Source organism: Chrysochloris asiatica, unplaced genomic scaffold (genome assembly GCF_000296735.1).
Source record: "Chrysochloris asiatica unplaced genomic scaffold, ChrAsi1.0 scaffold00224, whole genome shotgun sequence".
NCBI lineage: Eukaryota > Metazoa > Chordata > Mammalia > Afrosoricida > Chrysochloridae > Chrysochloris > Chrysochloris asiatica.
Window position 1 is genome coordinate 2,884,386 of NW_006408742.1, and position 20,748 is coordinate 2,905,133.

At 38.2% G+C, this 20,748-nt stretch overlaps 1 protein-coding gene across 1 annotated transcript in view; it reads left to right on the top strand.

Annotated features, from left to right (window-relative positions):
* Positions 1-20,748, top strand: part of ATP13A4 (ATPase type 13A4) — a 189,287-nt gene that overhangs the window by 67,847 nt on the left and 100,692 nt on the right. The window contains exons 3-7 of the mRNA XM_006873141.1: positions 8,054-8,200; positions 13,102-13,172; positions 13,264-13,344; positions 15,628-15,697; positions 19,104-19,238. Coding sequence (XP_006873203.1) covers positions 8,054-8,200; positions 13,102-13,172; positions 13,264-13,344; positions 15,628-15,697; positions 19,104-19,238 — 504 coding nt within the window. The remainder of the gene's footprint in view (positions 1-8,053; positions 8,201-13,101; positions 13,173-13,263; positions 13,345-15,627; positions 15,698-19,103; positions 19,239-20,748) is intronic.

A 20,748-nucleotide genomic window follows, 5' to 3' on the forward strand; every position in this document is an offset into this window, starting at 1 on the left:
GTAGTGATATTGTTTAGAGTGTAACCTTTCTTTTAGGTGCCCACTTCATCTTTCTAAACCCCATTTCCTCAACTCCTCTTTCAACTTTTTTATTTCACTAGACATTCAACCCAATTCCCAGAGATTCTGTGGGATAACCCTCTGGTTCTATGTTAAGGAGAAGTTGTTCTGGGGCCATTACTCTGTGTAACACAGGGCCATTTATATTGTGATTTGCACATAAGTGGCTGCATTTGATCTTTATTGGTAGAGTTTTTTTTGAGAAGCACAGTTAGGAGCCCATCACCGGGTGTGGTGTTGCGGATTAATGTGCTGGACTATAAGGCCGGTTTGAACAGCAAAGTTGGTGGTTCAATCTCACTAGCCACTCCTCGGAAACCTTATACAGGGTTGCTATAAGTAGAAACTGACTTGATGGCACTTAACAACAATAGAAATCTCTGTAGGCAGTAAAAACAAAACTTAGAACTAGAGAGCTTCCTCTCTGTCCAGCGATCAGTCTCTACAGAGGAGGTGTTGTGAAGCAGTTTAAAAGTAGAGTCTGGAGTAGTACTATTTAGGTTTGACTAGCAACACTGTAAGGAGCTCTGGTAGCGTAGTGGTTACGAGTTGGGCTACCAACCTCAAGGTCAGCAGTTCGAAACTACCAGCGGTTCCACGGGAGAAAGATGAGGCGTTCTGCTCCTGTAAAGATTTATAGCCTTGGAAACCCTGTGCAGGGTCACTATGAGTCAGAACTGACTCCACGGCACATAACAGCAACAGCAGCAGCAACACTGTAGAACTACGGTTTGATCAGCTGTGGAACTTTGGACTAATTACTTATCCACTTTCTGTCTCACCTCAATTTCTTCTTCTGTTAATGCTAGTACTCACCTCAGTGTTGTGAAGTCTCAATGAGGTGATGTGTGTAATGTGTAGAAATGAGGGGCATGTCTGGAATGTAGGCAGTTAATAAACACTGGCTGACTTGTTACCAACACTGCATATCCAAAGGTGTTATACAAGGCAGCTAATCCAGGACTCCTCTCCCAGTAGAAAACAGAAATGACAACTGCCCACCACTAGAAAAAGGTCCCCCTAAAAATGCTGAGATCCTTATATATTTGTTAAATGTTGGAGAAAATATGCGTTGTAATACACAATTTCAACATGTATAACTCAGTGATGATTATATTCCTTAAATTTTGTAACCCTTGACATCTCTTTCCAAATATTCTCACTATGCTTTATTTAAACTCACACTCTTTAAATTTCTCATCTAACCTTTTGAATGGCTACTCAGACTTTTTTTTTTTTTAAAAAAAAAAACAGCCTTTGCATATAACTTTACTGTTTTGGCTTTTTTTATGTCCTGGGAGTTCCTGAAAACCCAGAAATTGTGTAAGATTTCTCCAAAACCTAGAATTTTCTCTATATATTTAATAACTAGATGCCAAGTAATGCTAATTACTTAGATATCAAGACCATCAAGGGTCATGCCAAGATGGAGAAAGAGAAAGGAGAAAAGTGATACTTAAATATAGAATGAATAGTATTTTGGCAAAGTTCTGTATCTATAAAAGTAGTGTAGTACTATGTAAAGGTTTGAAAAAGTATAAATTGTTATTACTTTATTCATAATCTTCTAGGTACTTCACCTTAGCTAGAGTTCAGTTTTTTATCATTGCAATGTATCCATTTTCATACAGATTTCTTAATATCTCTTTGGAACTTGGCAATGGGTTCTTTTTTTCTCTTCAAGGCAAGCTCAGAAGTACATTTGCGTATGTGTGTGTGTATGTGTATGGTGGAGCTCTTTGTTGTTGTTTAATGCCATTGACTTGGGTTCAATTCATAGTGACCCTGTATAGGGTTTCTGAGGAGCACTGGGTGAGCTGGATCCACCAAACTTGCAGTCTAGCACATTAACCTGCAGTGCCATACCAGGACTCCAGTGAAGCTCTTACATGAGAGGAACAGTCATGGCATTTGCTAAACTTAAAGTGACTGTTATACTACTTTACATTCCCACACATGAGGTGCTTATAGCAAAGATCACTTGCTTCACTCAAATATAAAAACTAGTCACAAAGTGCAAGGCCACAGGAAATTAAAAATAAAAAAACCTGTGTTTCTTTTCTTTCCCAGTCCAACATGGGTCCTTTGCATATATTCGTTTCTTTGAAATACACCCTTGAATTATTTTAAATCCTACTCTTAGAATACAAGCACTGATTTGGTTAATACTCTTGATGAAGAGCAGATAAAGACTGCTCTGTAAAACTTGAGGTCTAAAAATTCTAGAGGTTTGCCAAGGAAATAGTTTGGATTATTTGCATTGCAAACCATTTATTTTAAATGGAAGTTATTCTGATGCATTAAAGTATTTTACAGATCCTTAACTGCTTAGAAGGGAGATAGGAAACAGAGTCCAGTGGAAGAAGTCATTTGAAGATGCTTCACTATCAGAAAGGAAAATAAGTGTAGAGACTCTCAGAGACTCTAAAGTTTCCTCAAAAGGCCAATAATTGCTGATTTACAGAAAGAACATGTTATAGAATATGAGACATAGAACAATGCACAAACCAGCATTTGTTGCACCCTGTTATAAGCCAGACCTTGGACTCAGCGCATTATATATTATGGCATTAGGCCTTCAAGTATCCATAACATGTGGTACTATTATTCCCACTTGACAGATAAATAGAATTATGCACAGATATAGATTTTATAAGATGATTTGGAGCTGGGATTTGCGTTTAGTTCTTAAGCTTGTACTATTTCCATTACTGGGCAACACTAAGTCGAAAATGGGAAGTTGATTGATGCTGCTGGCTGAAAAGACCACTACACATTTGGTTGTTTTTGCCTTAAAAAAATTGGGTGGCTTTCTTTAAAACTAAGCCTTTCACAGGATAGTAAGTAAGTGACAAGTCAGTGTCAATACATGACTTTAGGAAAAATGGTTCTCCAACTGTGGTGTCTTTTATCTTGCCTGTAGAATTCTACTTTGTGTTATACAGAAAAACGGGCTAGAAGACCTGAGGAGAAAGGAGGTGGCAAGAAATGGGCTTAAAGTACATATATTCAGACGCTTTCAGTTTGGCAATGATACAGACTAAACTGGAGTCCTGGTGTGGTACTGTAGGATAAGAACTGGACTGCTAGCAACAAGGTCAGTGGTTCAAACCCACCAGCTGCTTCTCAGAAACCCTATATATAGGGTCACTATGAGTTGGAACCGACTCAATAATACTTAAAAGAAAAAACAAAACAAAACAACAACAGACTAAACTAATATCGAAGCATATAGATGAATTTCAGTCATTAATGCTCTTCTAGACAAAGACATATAGGTGGTGCTCTGGTAGCGTAGTGGTTATGAAAGGGGCTGCGAACCACAAGGTCAGCAGTTCGAAACTACTAGCTGCTCCACAGGAGAAAGATGAGGCTTTCTGCTCCTGTAAAGATTTATAGCCTTGGAAACCCTGTTCAGGATCACTATTTGTCAGAACCAACTTGACGGCACTTAACAACAACATAGTGGACAAATCATGTATTAACACTGTTTGAGAACTTGGAATTTCCAATGTTGTTTTTCTTTTTAGGCATCACAGTTTAGGGATTTGTTTCCTGTCACACTGGGCCAGAAGGTAACAGCTTGTTCTTGGAAATCATACTACTGCTGCCCCAAAAGAGGAAATCCTGAGAAACTAGTTTCTATTTGTTATACAGTGCATAATTCAAGGTGATTTCCACATGACTCACAGATACCATGGGGAAATTTGTTGCAATAAAGGAAGAGGAACTACGATTAGGACTGGGAAGACCTGGATCCTGGTGCGAGTTTTACCTCATATTAGTAAAATCAGACTGGTGATTGTGAGTTTTCTCATCTGAAAAAAATTCAGATAATAACCCCAACTTTGGAGAAGTGTGAGCCCAAAATAGGGGAGTTGTTGTAGTTCATTGCTGTTGAGTCGGTTGTGACTCATAGCAATCCTATAAAAGGTTACCAAGGAGTGGCTAGTGGATTTGAACTACCAACCTTGTGATTAATAGTCCAGTGCTGATCCTACAGCACCATACCAGAACTCCAAAAAAATACAGTAACTGATACAAAAGTTTTATAAACTCTGTGGTGCTATAGATAAGTACTTTACTGCAAGGTCGGTTTGAACTACAAATTCAGCAGTTCAAATTCATCAGCTGCTCCTCAAAAACCCTATACAGGGTTGCTATGAGTCAGAACTGACTTGATGGCACTTAACAACAACAACAACAAGAATTATATTTATATGAGATGGAGTAATAAATATTATTTTAGCTCACTAAGAGGACCAACAGGACCAATTAGGGGCCTTCTTAATTATCATAAGGTCTCTGGTCTTGACGTTTTTGTAATTTGTGTTCCTATTTACCTACAAACTATGTGAATTTTGTTGTTGTTTTGTGTCACTTTACTTACCAAGTTTGTCATTGAAATTTTGCTTTGTTAGACCCAATTCAGGTCGGATATAAAAATGACAGTATTTTTTCGGCAAAATATGGATAAAACAAGTTAAGAGGAACTATGGAGATGGCAACAGGGATCAAATCCTTGCTGTACTATTTCCCAACTGTATCTTAGTTTCCTTACTTACAAAATGGGGGTGGTAAGTAATACTAACAATCTCATAGGGTTTTTGTGAGGATTAAATGAAACAATACATAAGGAACATTGTTTATCAAGGCATAGCTGGCACTCATTGAATGCATGCTGTTGTTAAGTGCCATTAAATTAATTCCAACTCATAGTTACCCTGTATAGGGTTGCCAAGGAGCAGCTGGTGGGTTTGAACTGCCCACCTTGTTGTTCACAGTCCAGTGCTGATCCTACAACTCCACACCAGGAGTCTAAATGAATGCTAGTTATTATTGTTGTTACTATTGTTGTTAGCTGCATTGAGTTGGTTCTGACTCATAGCGACCCTGTGTACAACAGATCAAAACACAGCCTGGTCCTATGCCATCTTCACTACTGATGTTATGCTTGAGCCCATTACTGCTGTGCCAAACCATTTGGTTATGGTCGTTCACTTTTCCCCTGACCCTCCACTTAACCTAGCATGGTGTCTTTCCCCAGGTACTGATCCCTCCTGATAACATGTCCAAAGTATGAGAGACAAAGTCTTGCCATCCTGGCTTCTACTGAGCATTCTAGCTATGCTTCTTGAAACACAGATTTGTTGGTTTTTCTAGGAGTCCATGGCACTTTCAATATTCTTCTCCAACACCATGACTCAGTTATTCTACAGGTTTTCTTACTCATTGTCTAATTTTCACATGCATATGAGGCTATGGAAAATACCATGGCTTGCTCTTGTACACTTTAAAGAAGTCTTATGTAGCTGATTTGCCTCATGCAATATATCATTTGATTTCTTGACTGTTACTTTCATGAGTGTTGATGGTGGTGATCTTTTCTCTATTTATCATGATGTTATTTATTGGTCCAGTTGTAAGGATTATTGGTTTCTTTATATTGAGGTGGAATCCATACTGAAGACTTTAGTCTTTGATCTTCATCAGTAATTTAAGTCCTCTTCACTTTCAGCAAGCAAGATTGTATCATTTGCATATTGCAGATTGTTAATGAGTCTTCCTTCAAACCTGATGCCACATTTTTCTTCATATACTCTTCTGTAAAAGTGTTCAAGAGCAAAGATGTTAGTTTGAGGACTAAGGTGCGCCTGACCCAAGCCAGGATATTTTCAATAGTCTCACATGCATTTGAAAGTTGAACAATGAAGAAAGATCATAGGAGAATCAATGTATTTGAATTACGGTGTTGGAGAAGAATATTGGCAAATACATGAAGTGCCAGAAGAACCAACAAATCTATCTCGGAAGAAGTACAGCCAGAATGTTTCTTGGAAGCACAGATGGCGAGACATATTGTCAGGAGGGATTAATCCCTGGAGAAAGACATAATGGTTGGTAAAGTGTATGGTCAGCAAAAAAGAAGACCCCAATGAGATGGATTGACACAGTGGCTCAAACATAACAACAATTGTGATGATGTTGCAGGGCTGGATAGGGTGCTTTTGTTGTTGTTGTTGTTGTTGTTGGGCATAGGGTCAGTATGAGTCAGAATCAACTTTATAACACCTAACAACAACAACATATCAAAGTTTATTATAGAAAATTGATTGCCTATTCTTCCATGCCTAGAACATGTCCATCAGTTCAGTAGCTTGGCTGTTAGAAATTTAGCCACCTTAGTTCATTCTTAGGCTCTGAAGGTATCTCCAAGCACATTTAAATTTTGGTTAAGTCATCTTTCTTCTTCTTCTTCTTCATGAGTGTAATAGCCAACTTCACTGACTTAAAAAATTAATTCATTAACTTTCAAGTCTCTATTAAGATTTTTTTTAAAATTTCTCTTTGTCTTCCTTTCCCTTTTCATCCTTTTATTTACTTTCTCTTTTTCTCATTCATTTTATCCCTGTCCCTCCTACTCTCCCTTTCTTGCAGAATCTCTGCTAGGCCTGGCTGAAGTACAGGTATGAATCAGACATATTCCCTGCCCACAGTCCAAGAAGAGTGATAAGATGGACAGGCAAAGGGCTTTGCAATGGCATAGAATGTGGTAAGAATCTTCAGTATCCTGATTATTTAGGGGAGATAAGAATCACCTAGAGAAACTGGTGGTGGCGGTAGTTATGTGCCGTGGCGTCGGTTCCGACTTGTAGCGACCCTGTAGAGGGATTTTGAGGCTGTAAATCTTTACAGGAGCAGAAAGTCTCATCTTTCTCCCACAGAACAGTTGGTATTTTCGAACTGCTGACCCTGAGGTTAGCAGCCCAATTTGTAACCACTATGCTACCAGAGCTAGGGATGTGATATTTGAGCTGGATGCAGAAGGATGACTAGGAGTCAGTCCTATGAGGCTGTCGAGAGAGAAGAGAGAAATGGACAGTAATTACAGGCTAAGGAGACAGCAGGGCAGGAGTGAAGATGAACTTGTCTTGAGGAGAATCAGTATAGGAGATACAGTGAATCCTATACTTTCTCTTCTGTGTCTAGTCAGCTCAAATACTCTTCAGGGAAAAGTGGGTGTAGTCAAGATAGTTATCAGTCACAATAGTTATCAGTCCCCAATTATCAAAACACTTGCTGAGATTAGCTTCTCTTGCCATGTTTCTTAGCAATTTAGGTTTCTCAGGTATCCAAGTGAGTTTGATATGTACCATGTTCTTATTTAGATAACAACTAGTGCCATTATCACATTAGTTTCTAAAGGACCAGTGTGGTACCTATCACTCAATCCAGTGATGCTTCCTCCATTCTATTCTAGCATTAAGTCATCAGACAACTGAAAAGTGAAGCACTTTCAGTTATGGTGCCAATGATGTTTTAGGACATTCAGTGTATGCATGTAGTCTTTTTTTTAACCCATTCATGAGACTCTCAGAGAGAAGGTCATAGTACTTTACATGGATGGGAACATAAGGAATAATAAAGCATGACTCCTGCCTTCTAGGTAGTCTGGAAGAACTAAGAGAATACAAGACAGCCTAGAAGAGAGGGACTGGTGAAGTCTTTGGAGCTGTAGAATGACAGTTTTCTGTTGTGTTTTTTGGTTTTGTTTTTTTTGTACCATGCCCCTCATTTCCCAGTTGGAAGTTGTTAAAGGAGCCATTATAGAGCAGGCAGAATTAAAATTAAGCTTTGGAAAAGGTAGATAGTTTAGTTGGAACCCTTGAAAGGTTCCCCCTATGCCCTGTGAAATTTTTATCTGACTGGAGGGTAACGGGGGACACTGATCCCTGTTTGAGAGTGTATCTCTCCTCTCTCTTCTGAGTTTGGTTTTATGTGTCAAGGCCTCTTGTTCGTATCTCAGTGTGAAATGATGACATGTATTTTTCTTTCAAAGCTCTATATCCACCAACTCTCAAAGGCATATAGTGCTTTCTAGAATGTTCAGTAACTGCATAAACCTACAGAATTATATTAAGATGGTGTCTTTCAGGTTGAATTTTAGCCTGATGGTTTCTCTTCACGGGAGTTTTGGTGTCTATTTCCTCAGGATGAATTCCAAACTTACTCTTGGAAAAGGGTAATGTGGATCTACCTGTCAGCATTAAACAGCACAGTTGATCTCACTCCTGACCACCCTCTCATTACAGACGAGGAGTACATCATAAATAGAGCTATAAGCAAGCCAGACTTAAAGGTAAGTGAAAGCATGACTGTTGATGGTGCCAGAGAAGTTTAATATCTTTCCCCCTCAAATAGAAGGTTAAACCAGGGATCACTTACCCAATAAACAGGATACAGTGGAGGAGATGAATTTAACACAGGGGTGAATTAAGCAATAAACACAGTATGCACTGACATACAATAAGTGAACTATGTACAGGTTTAATTGTGCTTACTTTGTAATCTGTTGTGAACAAATTCATCTGGTAAAGTTGTTCGTTACAGATTAATAAATCAGTACAATTCAGTTTATGCATACCTCACTGATTGTAAGCCTTTGCATACTGTGCTTACTGGCTAATCTGCCCTTGAGTTGCTGTACTGTGCCAATCCTCACTCAATAGTCTAGACTTTGAAGTCACCCAGAGTTCAGCTCAAATCATAACTTCATCCTTCTAAGTCTTGGATCAATTACTTACTTAACTCTGCTGAACTTCAGTTCTGTCATCTATAAAATGATGATAAGAATACCTAACTCTAAGATTCATTGATGAAATTAAATAAAATAAGGAATCTAGTACCAGGCACATAGTAGCTGCATGATACATATTAGCTCTTAATAGCATTGTGCCCTGTATTGGAATCTGTGCTGTAGAGTTAATCTTACAGTAAAAAAAAAAAAAATCATATAGAAAAATGCCAAAGAGTTTGCTTATGTTTGCAAAATCAGCTTATTTTAAATTCTATAACTCAAATTTCATAATTCAATGCTTGGCTTTCTTGCCATATTAAATTAACAGTACCTGAATTATAACTAGTTAACATTTGTATATTAAAACACATTTTATAGACATAATCTTTTCTTTTCCATTTATATATGTATAGATAGCTATCTACATTAGTTTTGATCAGTCCAAGGTCAATTTGTTTCCTACCAATAAAAAATCAATTGTTGAGTAATCCTTGTTGTCAGTTCTTTTGTTGTTGTTGTTGTTGTAATTTGTTTCCTACCAATAAAAAATCAATTGTTGAGTAATCCTTGTTGTCAGTTATTATTACCCGGTTTTCTTTACTGCCCAAATTGAAAAACAACCGCGGCAGACTAATCTTAGATGGCCAGTCATCAGGAACAAGAGCTATCCTTTGTGGATCTGGCCTCAGAGTCCATTAGCGATCTAATGCTATCAAATAAGTAAGTGTCAAACATGAATGAAGAAACAATCAAATTAACAAACAAAATGTGAGGAAGGGGCAGGAGTGTTGAAATGCAAAGAGCTGGAACACAGGTTTGATGTCTGCATTTTTCAACTTAGGAAATAGGGTTTGGCTAGTTACTGCCTGCCTGAGTCTTGAGTTTGTTTTTGTTTTTGTTGTTTGTTTTAATTAAAAGAGCCTAAGAATTCCTGCAAAGTCATTTGAACTATTAGATCGGTGGTTCAAGTTCACCAGTCACTCCTTGGAAACTCTATACAGGGTTGCTATGGGTAGAAACTGACTCGATGGCAATTAACAACAACAACAAAGAACCCCTGCTTCTCAGGGCTATTGTGAACCTAAACTGGGAGAATGAATATGAAATTTATTTGTGAACCACCACATCTTCAAATAAAGTGCCAAAAGGTTTCAAGAAAGGTTGGGAGAGATGTTCTGGGCTCAGGCATTGATGCCAATAACAATAAACAATACTACCAAGATAATAACTATTCAGGGCCATTTAGGGGGAGTTTGGAAATTGTTATGAAGGGTGATGTAAGATTTTCAGATATAGGCCAATATGTAGGCCAAAGACCATCTCATGGAATTGCATGCAAAGCTGAAACTCAGTGCTTAACCAGTACAAAGTTGAGGCTTTCTGCTCCAGCAAAGATTTACTGCCTCAGAAAGGGGTTGCTAAGAGTCAGAACTGACTTCGTGGCACTTAACAACAACAACAACAACAACAACAACCAGTTCAATAGCATGCTCTTACAACATGTTTCAACAAGAAATGAGAGGGGGAACAGAAGGTGGAGGAAGCTTCCTGATTCTGAAAAGAAAGATGAAATTCATTCCACAGCAGATGCCTGAAATTTTAATCATCGTTTCCTTGTGTGAAGTTCCAGGAAATAGGGGTAAATAAACTCTACCTCTGGCATATATTACCTGTAGTATCCTCTTGTCAGCTTCCAAGGCTCTGAAGGTGATGTGGGAAGCAGAGTAAAGTGTGCTCCCTGCTGGGGTATCTCAAAGATCCCTAAAAGTCTGTGATCGAATCGTTCTTTTCCTTCTGTCAAGAAATAATGGAACTTTCCATTTCCTGGCTTGAGATAAAGCTCTTTGGTCCTTAAAAATTGCTGCCTTCATCTACTGATATTTTGTGTCTATTTTGTGGTTTCATAATACCTTAATATAAGTTCTCTAACTTAACTAGGGTCTCATATGCTACCATAGTTTTGTTAACAAAATTCTTTGAAATGTATGGAAATAGTTTCAGCCCTTGATGTTAAAGGATTTTTGGATCTTCTGACACTAGTCTGAATATTATATTGTCAGAGAGATTGTGGGCTTTGGACCCAGATGGGCCTCAGCTCATATTCCAGCTTTGCTTCTAATAGGTGTGATTCTGGGCAAGGTATTTGATTAAATGAACATCAGGGGCAAAGTGAAAGTGAAAATAATATCTACCCTGCTACAGGGTAATTTAAAAGACATTCTGTGAGAAGACCCAAAGTGCTCAATAAACATTAGTTATGATTCCATTCCACTCTATTTGCTAAATTAAGATAATACTAAAAAGAAAATAAATTGTGGGATAAGAATCTTCAGGTTGAAGGATGTACCATAATGGCTAATACACCTCAGGGATGGTCACTTTCCTTACCACTAACTTGCAGCTTGCGAAGAAATAATCATTTTCAGGGGTAATGTGCTCTTAATTTTATACGAAAATCAATTAGAAAAATGAATTTATTGAATAAAAGTTATTTTGTAGCCAGTCTCACTGAAATAGAAAAAATACAGTATTTAACACTTTAACTTTGTTGTTGTTGGTAAGTGTTGTCAAGTTGATTCCAACCATAGCAAACTTGTGTAGGGTTTCTGAGGAGTGGCTGGTGAGTTTGAACTACTAACTTTGTGGTTCAAATTGATCTTGTGGTCTAGTACTTATCTAACAGCACCACACCAGGACTCCAATTCAAGTCTTCAAGGTTAGCAATTTAAGAAGTATTTCTAGATGACATGTGATTTTAGAAAGCATTCTTTCATTATCTAGTAAAACATTACGAAGCACTTGCTATGTACCAGTTATATACTTTCTCAGTTTTAGAAGTAATCAAATGTCTATACGGACTATAATTTTTGTAGACAAACAGCATATTTAGAAGAGCTAACGTGGAATTTAGAAAAATATAGCTCTATTGCCTCAATTTGCAAATGGGGAGATTGTGCTATGGAGACAATTGTGTTTCTTAAGGTCAAATGTATCAGAGTAGCTGTAAAACAATGTTCCTCAACTTTGACTGCACAGTAGAAGTATCTGTAGTAGTGTATAAAATACTGATATCTAGACTGCACCCCAGACAAATTCAATTAGAATCTCTTGGGTATGGTACCCAAACATCTCATTTTTAAAGCTTTCCAGATGATTCCAATGGACAATAATAATTATTGCTCCTTAGCAATATGGCAGTCTCACCATTTCTCTTTGTGACTAGTTAGGTCACCACTGCTGATGGCCCTCATTGTCTGGAATGCATTTTCTTGGAATAACCTCTTCTTTCTCCTATGATACCTGCTACCAATCTAATCTTTCCCCATGTCTCTTTGACAAGTTTTTCCAATCACTTATTTACTACCCATAGAATAAAGTCCCAAATATATTAGCATTTAAGATTGCTTGTAATGTTATCTTAATTCATTTTTCCCCTCTTATTATTCCTCATTGCTATAGTTAAGTGTTGTTTAGTCTTTTCTGACCCATAGTGACCCTGATAGGGTTTCCAAGGAGTGTCTGGTGGCCTTGAACGACAGACCTTGTAGTTCAAACGACTCTGCAGTCCAGTGCATGTTTTAGCTCACAGGGCCACACCAAGACTCCTATTCCTCATTACTGCCCCCCAAATAATTTGTGTCTATTCTCTTTGAAATGCCCACTTCTTTTCCCATTTGAGCACAAGTCTTCCACTTCTTCAAGGTTGCAATGCAAGCATCATTTCCTCTATGATGCCTCTGTCATCTGCCCTTTCTATAGCATTTTGTTGTTGTGTGCTGTTGAGTCCATTCTGATTCAAGGTGATTCTATATTACAGGGTAGAGTTGCCCTATCTATATCCCTACGCTGGCATCTTAATGAAAAGATCGTCAGGCCTTTTCTTTCACAGATCCTTTGTGTGGGTTTGAACTGCTGTCCTTTTGGTTAGCTGCAAAGTACTTAGCCATTGCATTACCAGATACCATATTGCCTATAGACTAGATGGCATTTTTGTGAGTACAGTAAATATATCTTTTCCTTTTTAGATGGTGAAGGAGTGGAATGTAGAGACTGAGTTTTTATTTATAATTTTATCTCTATAGTAGACTCATGATAAAAGTCTAATCAAGAACACCATTTGTTTAGTAGGAAAAAATCAGGTGGTGATGGTGTGCCGTGGAGTCAGTCCCAACTCATAGAGACCCTGTACAGGGTTTATGAGGCTATAAATTTTTATGGGAACAGAAAGCCTCATCTTTCTTCCGTGGAACAGCTGATAGTTTCGAACTGCCGACCTTGAGGTTAACAGCTCAATTCATAACCACTACACTATCAGAGCTCCTAGGAAAAATATAAAGTGGGATAGGATAAAACATTAAGTTAGCATATCTGTGCTCTATTTTTGCTTCTTCCACAAATACTTACTTCTTTAACCATTATGTTTCTGTGTATTCTCAGATCCTCAACTTAGTATTCTTTTGCAGGTGAGATACATAAAGGTACAGAAAATAAGATACGTTTGGAACAACCTAGAAGGAAACTTCCAGAAAATTGGGTAAGTTGTTTCATCAATTGCAACCACCGAAGAGAACAATTATCTCCAAAGTATTATGCTAAGGATGTTCTTTTTATTATTATTATTTTAGTTCTTTGGAAGACTGGCTGACTTCTGCTAAAATACATCTAAAATTTGGATCAGGTCTAACAAGAGAAGAACAAGAGATTAGGTACAGTGCATTGTTGTAAAGTGTGTTATCCATTAGTCAAACAGAGAGTCTAGTAAATGGTATCTTAACTGGTTAAAGTTAGAAAATGTTCTGATGCTCTGTTTAGGATTATTAAAATATATTGCTTTGATATATATATATATATATATATTACCTCACTTAACCTTCAGAGAAACCTTGTGGGTAAAGTAGAGCAGGCATCACCATTTCAGTGTGATAGATGAGACTCAGAGAGGCTTATCAGCTTGGACAAGGTCCCACAGCTGAGAAGTTATCCACATTGAGTAAGAACTGAGTTCTATATCTTCTAACTGTAGGTTTTGTTGTGCCCTTTCTATGCTATACAGTGCTTCTCAGGTTTTTGATACAATAGGAACCTTTAGACAGTTTTGATTATAACCAGGAAATATGCACTATACCATGAAAGCAGAGCTGAAAAATTTATGAAGCATCAGAAGAATGTCATGCAAGGCAGGTAGCCCCACAATTTCAAATCAAATCAGCTGATGGGCAGATAAGCAAGGATGAGGAAGGGCACTGGACTAGATATCAAGAATCTGTTATAATTCACTGTGTGGCTTTAAGTAACTATATTTTCTCTCTGGGCCTTGGTGGTAGTGGTGTGCCGTGGAGTCGATTCTGCCTCATAGTGACTCTGTAAAGGGTTTCCGAGGCTGTAAATCTTTACAGGAGCAGAAAGCTTCATCTTTCTCACATGGAACCACTGGTAGTTTCAAACTGCTGACTGTGAGGTTAGCAGCCCGACTCATAACCACTATGCTATCAGAGCTCCTCTGATAATACTAAATATTAATTTTAGTATTATCAGAGTTTCCCAAATTTGAAATGGGGCAGGGGTTCTCTAGAAAGCCCTAAGTGGTCCTAAGTTTCTATGATTCCCATTTTATCCTCCCTCCTTCCCCCGATTTCATCAATTCTACTTTAAGAGTCCTGGCGTGGCACTGTGGGATAATGCAGTAGACTGCAAGGCCACTTTGAACCACAAGGTCAGCAGTTCGAATTCACCAACACTCCTCAGAAACCTTACATAGGGTCTCTATGAGTTGGAACCAACTCAACGATACTTAACAACAACATTTCTAGTGCTTTGAAGAGTCATAGAACTTTGCAGCTTCAGCACCACTTGGGAGCCTGTTAGAAATACAGAGTCTCAGACCACATTCCATCACTATTAATCAGAATATTAATTTTTACAACTGTAGGATCAGCACTGGACTGCGAACCACAAGGCTGGAAGTCCAAATCCACCAGCTGCTTCTCAGAAACCCTATACAGGATTGCTATGAGGTGGAGATGACTCAATGGCACTGAACAGCAGCAAGTTTTAATAATCTAAGTTATCTGTATGAGCATTGAAGTTTGATAATACGTGCTGACAAAATGTTTGATTCGAGGCTCTATGTGAAAGGTACAAAGAAAGTGGTTAGTGTTCTCAACACCCAAATAGCTCATCAAGTGTGTCCTCCTGCCTAAACAAAGAAACATCTGAGTTTCTTTAGTGGTGGTAGTGGCGGTTACGTGCCATGGAGTTGGTTCCGACTCATAGTGATCCTGTGTAGGGCTTCTGAGACTGTAAATATTTATGGGAACAGAAAGCCTCATCTTTCCCCCACGAAACTGCTGGTAGTTTCGAACTGATGACCTTGAGGGTAGCAGCCTGAATTGTAACCACTACACGACTACAACTCCTGAGTTAATACTATATATATTCACTTATATTAAAACAAAACAAAACAGAAAAACATCTTTCCAGAAAGTCTGAGAATAAATAGTAAAGTAGGCACAGTATTTCCACATCAGAAAAATGCTTTTCTTATAATGATCCTTCCATCCCACATCCATGGTGCCAGTGTTAAGGAGAGACAGAGATGAGAGAGTGCCAACCCTGAAAGTACCTGAGTGAGTCAGTGAGTAATATTAAGTCCCTTGATTGTTGTTAGCTGCAGCAGAATTGGCCCCTATTCATGGCAACTCAGACAGGATGGGATTGGGCCATTATGATCTACAGGGTTTTTATAACCATTAGGAAAATAGAGGAGAGTTCGATACTAAGTATTCTGATAATAGTTATTGTTTTTATACCTTGGGTTGCAGTTATTTTGAGAAAGATGGGAATGTTATACAACAATGGAGAATGTGCTCATTCCATAAGTTAAAAAATGAACATGGACTTGATCTCTCTCTGTTTTTGAAAACTTGGTTAGAAATATGAGGTTCATTTTCCTTATCAGCTTCTAAGTGACCTGTGATCTGTCCATATAGGAGGTTAATTTGTGGACCTAATACTATTGATGTTGAAATCACACCAATTTGGAAACTACTCATCAAGGAGGTAATGAGTATTTTCTGTTTGGCTAGAAAGAAAAATAGAGATATTTAGCACTAGTAAAATGAGCCAGAGTGCTAGATGTTAGTAAGTTGATGTAATTTGGGGATATTTAAAAAGAATTCCAGTGATATTTTCCTCATCTCTCTCTCTCTCTCTTTTTAATGTTTTATTATGAATTATGTGATAGTTTCCATGGGAGAACATTAGCTTTACATTCATCCTACCGTATATCATTTCATTGCCATAGTTACAATCCCCTCCATGCATCATCAACCAACCAAAGGGTATATCCTGCAAGTCTGCCACCCAGTCCTCAGCACACAACCTATCTCCCTCTCTGGGTCTTAAGTCCCCAACTGCTCCATCTCTCCACGTCATCATCTCTGCCTCCATCTCTGGTGTCACTGTTTCTCTATGTAGGGTCCCTCTCTCTGCTCTTCTCCCTTGATGGTCCCAGGGACCTGTGCTCCTAGACTACAAAGTCAATCACTTCCCTCCTTTTGCTACAAAACATTTACCTTTACATTTCCAACCCTCACAGTCAGTCCTGATAGCAATTATTCACTATTGTATCACAAGAGACCTATCCGCATCTCCTTTCATCAGCCCTGCTTAGACAGATTGGATACTACTCAGTGGAGATTCTACCTTCCTCCACAGCCTCTGGATATAGGTTCCCTCTTGAAAGTTTGTAAGCCAGTCACTTCTTGCCTTTGTAGCCCCCCATTTTCGGTAGGCAATGTCCAAGTTGCCCATCCCTGTCTGCTCTGTGTATGGAGGGGGTGAGGATGATCCATGCTACAAAGATTTGTTCCCTCTTTTGAGCTACTGCATCCATAGGGATAGGTCAAATTCATCAAATTGTATCAGATTATTCTCTTTTTCCTCTTCTTTCTTCTACTAGTTGAGCTTTGATCATCCAGTTATTGAAGCCAGGTCAAGTGGGTATTATCTGCAAGTGTGGGTGTTCTTATGTATATGCCCTCACTTCTTATCAGCTGAATGCTTTACTCTCCACTCTAGTCCTCTGTGGCTATGTCACTGACTCTGGGCCAAAGAGTCCCCAGGTCTTGTCACACTGCTGGCCAACCAGGTCTCCAGCTGGGTTCACAGGAGTCTATTGAACGTTGTAGGGCTTAGCTCACAGCTTCATTGCTGTTTTTACTTCACTTCCCCTTATCGGTGACCAACGTGGTCACCAATCAGAGCGTGTATTCCCATTGAGTCTTAGTCTTAGATGGGGGTTTGCCCTGAGGGGACCCTACCACTTGCCTTGATATCTCCTAGGTGAGCAACTTGCTTGTTCTTGTAATAATCAGTCAATCTGCCTATATTGTTTTAGATTTTTCCTGTTGGTCTTTCTTTCAAGAAGTATCTTCTGGGTATCTTCTGGTCTTCTAGCTGCTCCAGGCTGGTCTGCTTGTCCTTGCAAGTGAAAATTTTCCACCTCAGAAGATTCTGATGCTGTTCAGAATTCCACCTACAGTCTTATGTAATGCAAAGGCTCCACAGGAAGCCTTCTTCACTGGGCACATTGTAGCCCCATTTTAGGTATTCCAATCAGTTATAGGAAGAAGATGGACTTACAAGCTTTCTATAGTGATATTTCTGGCTATTCCTTTCTCTCCCCCTCAAGTGTCTATTTTATAATGATATGCCAAGGAAACCAAGATTAGAAAGACAGCCAGATATCTTAACATTATTTCTCCCCTGTTTCCCATTCCCACCATGTCTCAATCCCTGTATCTCAGAGCCCTGTTTTTCCAAGGTAGTGTGTACATCATTACTTACCTCTGTCCCACTTAGCCCATGCAAATTTGCCTAATTGTTCTCCCATCTGCTTTGTTCTTCCATTCCCCTCTCCCTTCTTGTATATTGCCCCCCTCCCTAGCACCCAAACTATCCTGTGTCTTTTCCCTATCCTGTGCTCCACCTTCCCCTCCCTCTTCTTACCCCACCTCCCACATCCCGGTAACCAGCAAAGAATCTCCCTAATATCTCTTTTTTGTTCGTTTTCTTGGCAATCCGCTTTTGTATATATTGTCTATTACAATATAAGTCACAGAGCTCATGTGTCTGATTTTCATTTAATGAGCACAACACCTCCTTCCTTCACCCTTCTTTCCTCCTCCCTCTCTCACATTTGCTCTTTCTTATTATACTGCTTAGCCTATTTCAACATTGAAACACTAAAATAATAGTAATAAAAAAAACCCCAGTCCTTTTCTTATATATAATTTCCTCAGCATCCAAAATGATAAGAAAAAAAAAACACACATCTGTTCAACGTAATTGGTTCCATTAATCTCAATGTAATTGTCCTTTAATAATGTGGGAAGGGAGGACTTGATCATTTCCAAAATGTAAAATCTTCCCTTCCTTATAATTTTCAATTTTACAGTGATTATTATCTAAATAGATAAAGCCATTTAGCTGTTTTCTGAGTCTTCCTTTGTTTTCCAACTTTATGCCTCCTTGTCTCAAGGGGAAAAAAAAACAAAACACCAAAAATCTTTCCAAACTCATGGTTCTTTTTCATTATTTCCAGCAAGCTTTCAGTCATGAAAGAAAGTTAAATAAACTGATGGGGAAAGTTTCTGTATGGTTCTTACCTAATCAGAGACAAGGTAGTCCATTTTTGTTTTAGACAAAAGAAGATCAACTAGAGGGAATTTGACTAAAGACACACAGTGTTTTTTGATAAAAGCAGGATTACAGATACTGGAGTTAATATCCTTTCTTTCCCATAATGTTCTACTTGTGCAAATACAGTAGAACACTTGTAGCTCAGTTTTCTATTTATGAGAAAATATAGTCTTCATCTTAACAATTAAACTAAAGTACTTTAATGACTTCAAATATGACAGCTATTATGTCATGCAAAAGAATAATTGACTAAAAGGCATTTTACGATCAGAAACCTTAACTTCACCTATGGAAGGCCAATAAATATAAAATAGAGCTAATATTACTATGTACTCTTCACTAAACTGTTGTGGTGGTCAATATGATGATACATAGAACACAACTTTGAAAACTGTGCAGTACAACAGTTATTCAAAGCAAGTGCTCTGGGGTTAGACTGCCTGAGTTAAAGTCTCAGCTGTGTGATCTTTGGCAAGTTACTCAAGATTTAAGGTCTAGTTTCTTCCTCTTTATAATGGAGATAAGTAGGAATTTTGGGTTAATAAGATAATTATAATACTTAAATACACAAATGCAGATAAAGTTGCTTCTACAGTGTCTGAGAGATGATGGGAATTGCTGAATAAATATAATGAGATGACAAATAAGATTATTGTGTAGGATGATTCATGTCATTGAGGTGATTATGAAGACAAGTCCATGAATCGCTGAATGTAAAACTTAAATATTTTCCTTGTCTTTCTGTTTTTCTGTCTGCTAATAGGTTCTAAATGCATTCTACATATTTCAGCTCTTCAGTGTCTGTCTGTGGTTTAGTGAGGACTACAAGGAGTATGCTTTTGCTATTATACTCATGTCCGTTATTTCAATAGGATTGACTGTATATGATCTCAGACAGGTGAGTGGTTCCCATCAATTCTATACTTTTAGAAAAAGATTGCTTTTTTTGTATGCCATCAAGTTGGTTCCAATGCATAGTGACCCTGTATGACAGAGCAGAATTTCCCTATAGAATTTCCAAAGTAGTAATCTTTACGGGCCACAAATCTGTCAATTTGTCATACTGTGGGGCTTGCATCTTTCTGTGATAATTGGAACATATGCCACTGGTTCCAGTGAAGTTTATAGACTAAGAACAGACTAAGAAGAAGAAATAGGCAGTCCACTTCTGAGGGATTAGTCACTGACAATGTTATGAATAGCAGTGGATATCTGCCACTCATCTGTCAGTTTGTGGTACTGTGGTGGCTTATGTGTTACTGTGATTCTGAAAGCTATTTTGAATACTAGCAGGGTCACCTACAGTGGATAGGTTTCAGCTGAGCTTCCTGATAAAGACAGACTTGGAAGAAGGAGAGACGAACTCCTTCTGAATATTTAGTCACTGAAAATCTTATAAATAGCAGTGGAACACTGCCAGAACACAATATTCAATATTGAAACATGATGAAGAGCACCAGAATATTGCCAGGAGATGAACCCCTCATATTGGAAGGCACTCAAAATATAACTGGGGAAGAGCTGCCTCCTCAAAGTAGAGCTGATCATGAAAACTTGAATGGAGTAAAGCCTTTGGGACCTTCATTTACTTATGGGGCATAACTCAAAATGAAGAGAAACAGATGTAAAGATTCATTAATAATCAGAACATAGAATGTACACAGTATGAACCTAGGAAAACTGGAAATTGCCAGAAATGAAATGGAACATATAAACATTGATATCCCAGGCATTAGTGAGCTAAAATGGACTGACATTGACCATTTGAGTCTGGCAGTCACATAGGTTACTATACCAGGAATGACAAACTGAAGAGGAATTGCATCATTAAAAAGAACATATCATGATCAGTCATGAGGAACAATGCTGTCTGTGATAGGATAATATCCATACAACTACAAGGAAGATGAAATAGAAGGATTCTACCAAATTCTTCAATCTGAAATTGATCAAACATGCAATCAAGATGAATTGATCATTACTGGTGATTGGAATGCAAAGGTTGGAAGCAAAGAGGAAAGATCAGTAGTTAGAAAATATGGCCTTGGTGATAGAAATGGTGCTGGAGAATGCATGATAGAATTCTGCAAAATCAATGATTTGTTCATTTCAAATACCTTCTTTATGCAGCATAAGAGATGACTATACACATAGATCTCACCAGATGGAATACACAGAAATCACATTGACTACATCTGCTTTGGAAAGAGATGATAGAAAACTCCATATCATCAGTCAAAACAAGGCCAGGGGCAGACTATGGAGCATACCATCAATTACTCATATGCAAATTCAAACTGAAGCTGAAGGAAATGAAAACAAGTCCATGAGAGCCAAAGTATGACCTTGAATATATCCCACCTGAATTTAGAGATCATCTGAAGAACAGATTTGATACATTAAACACT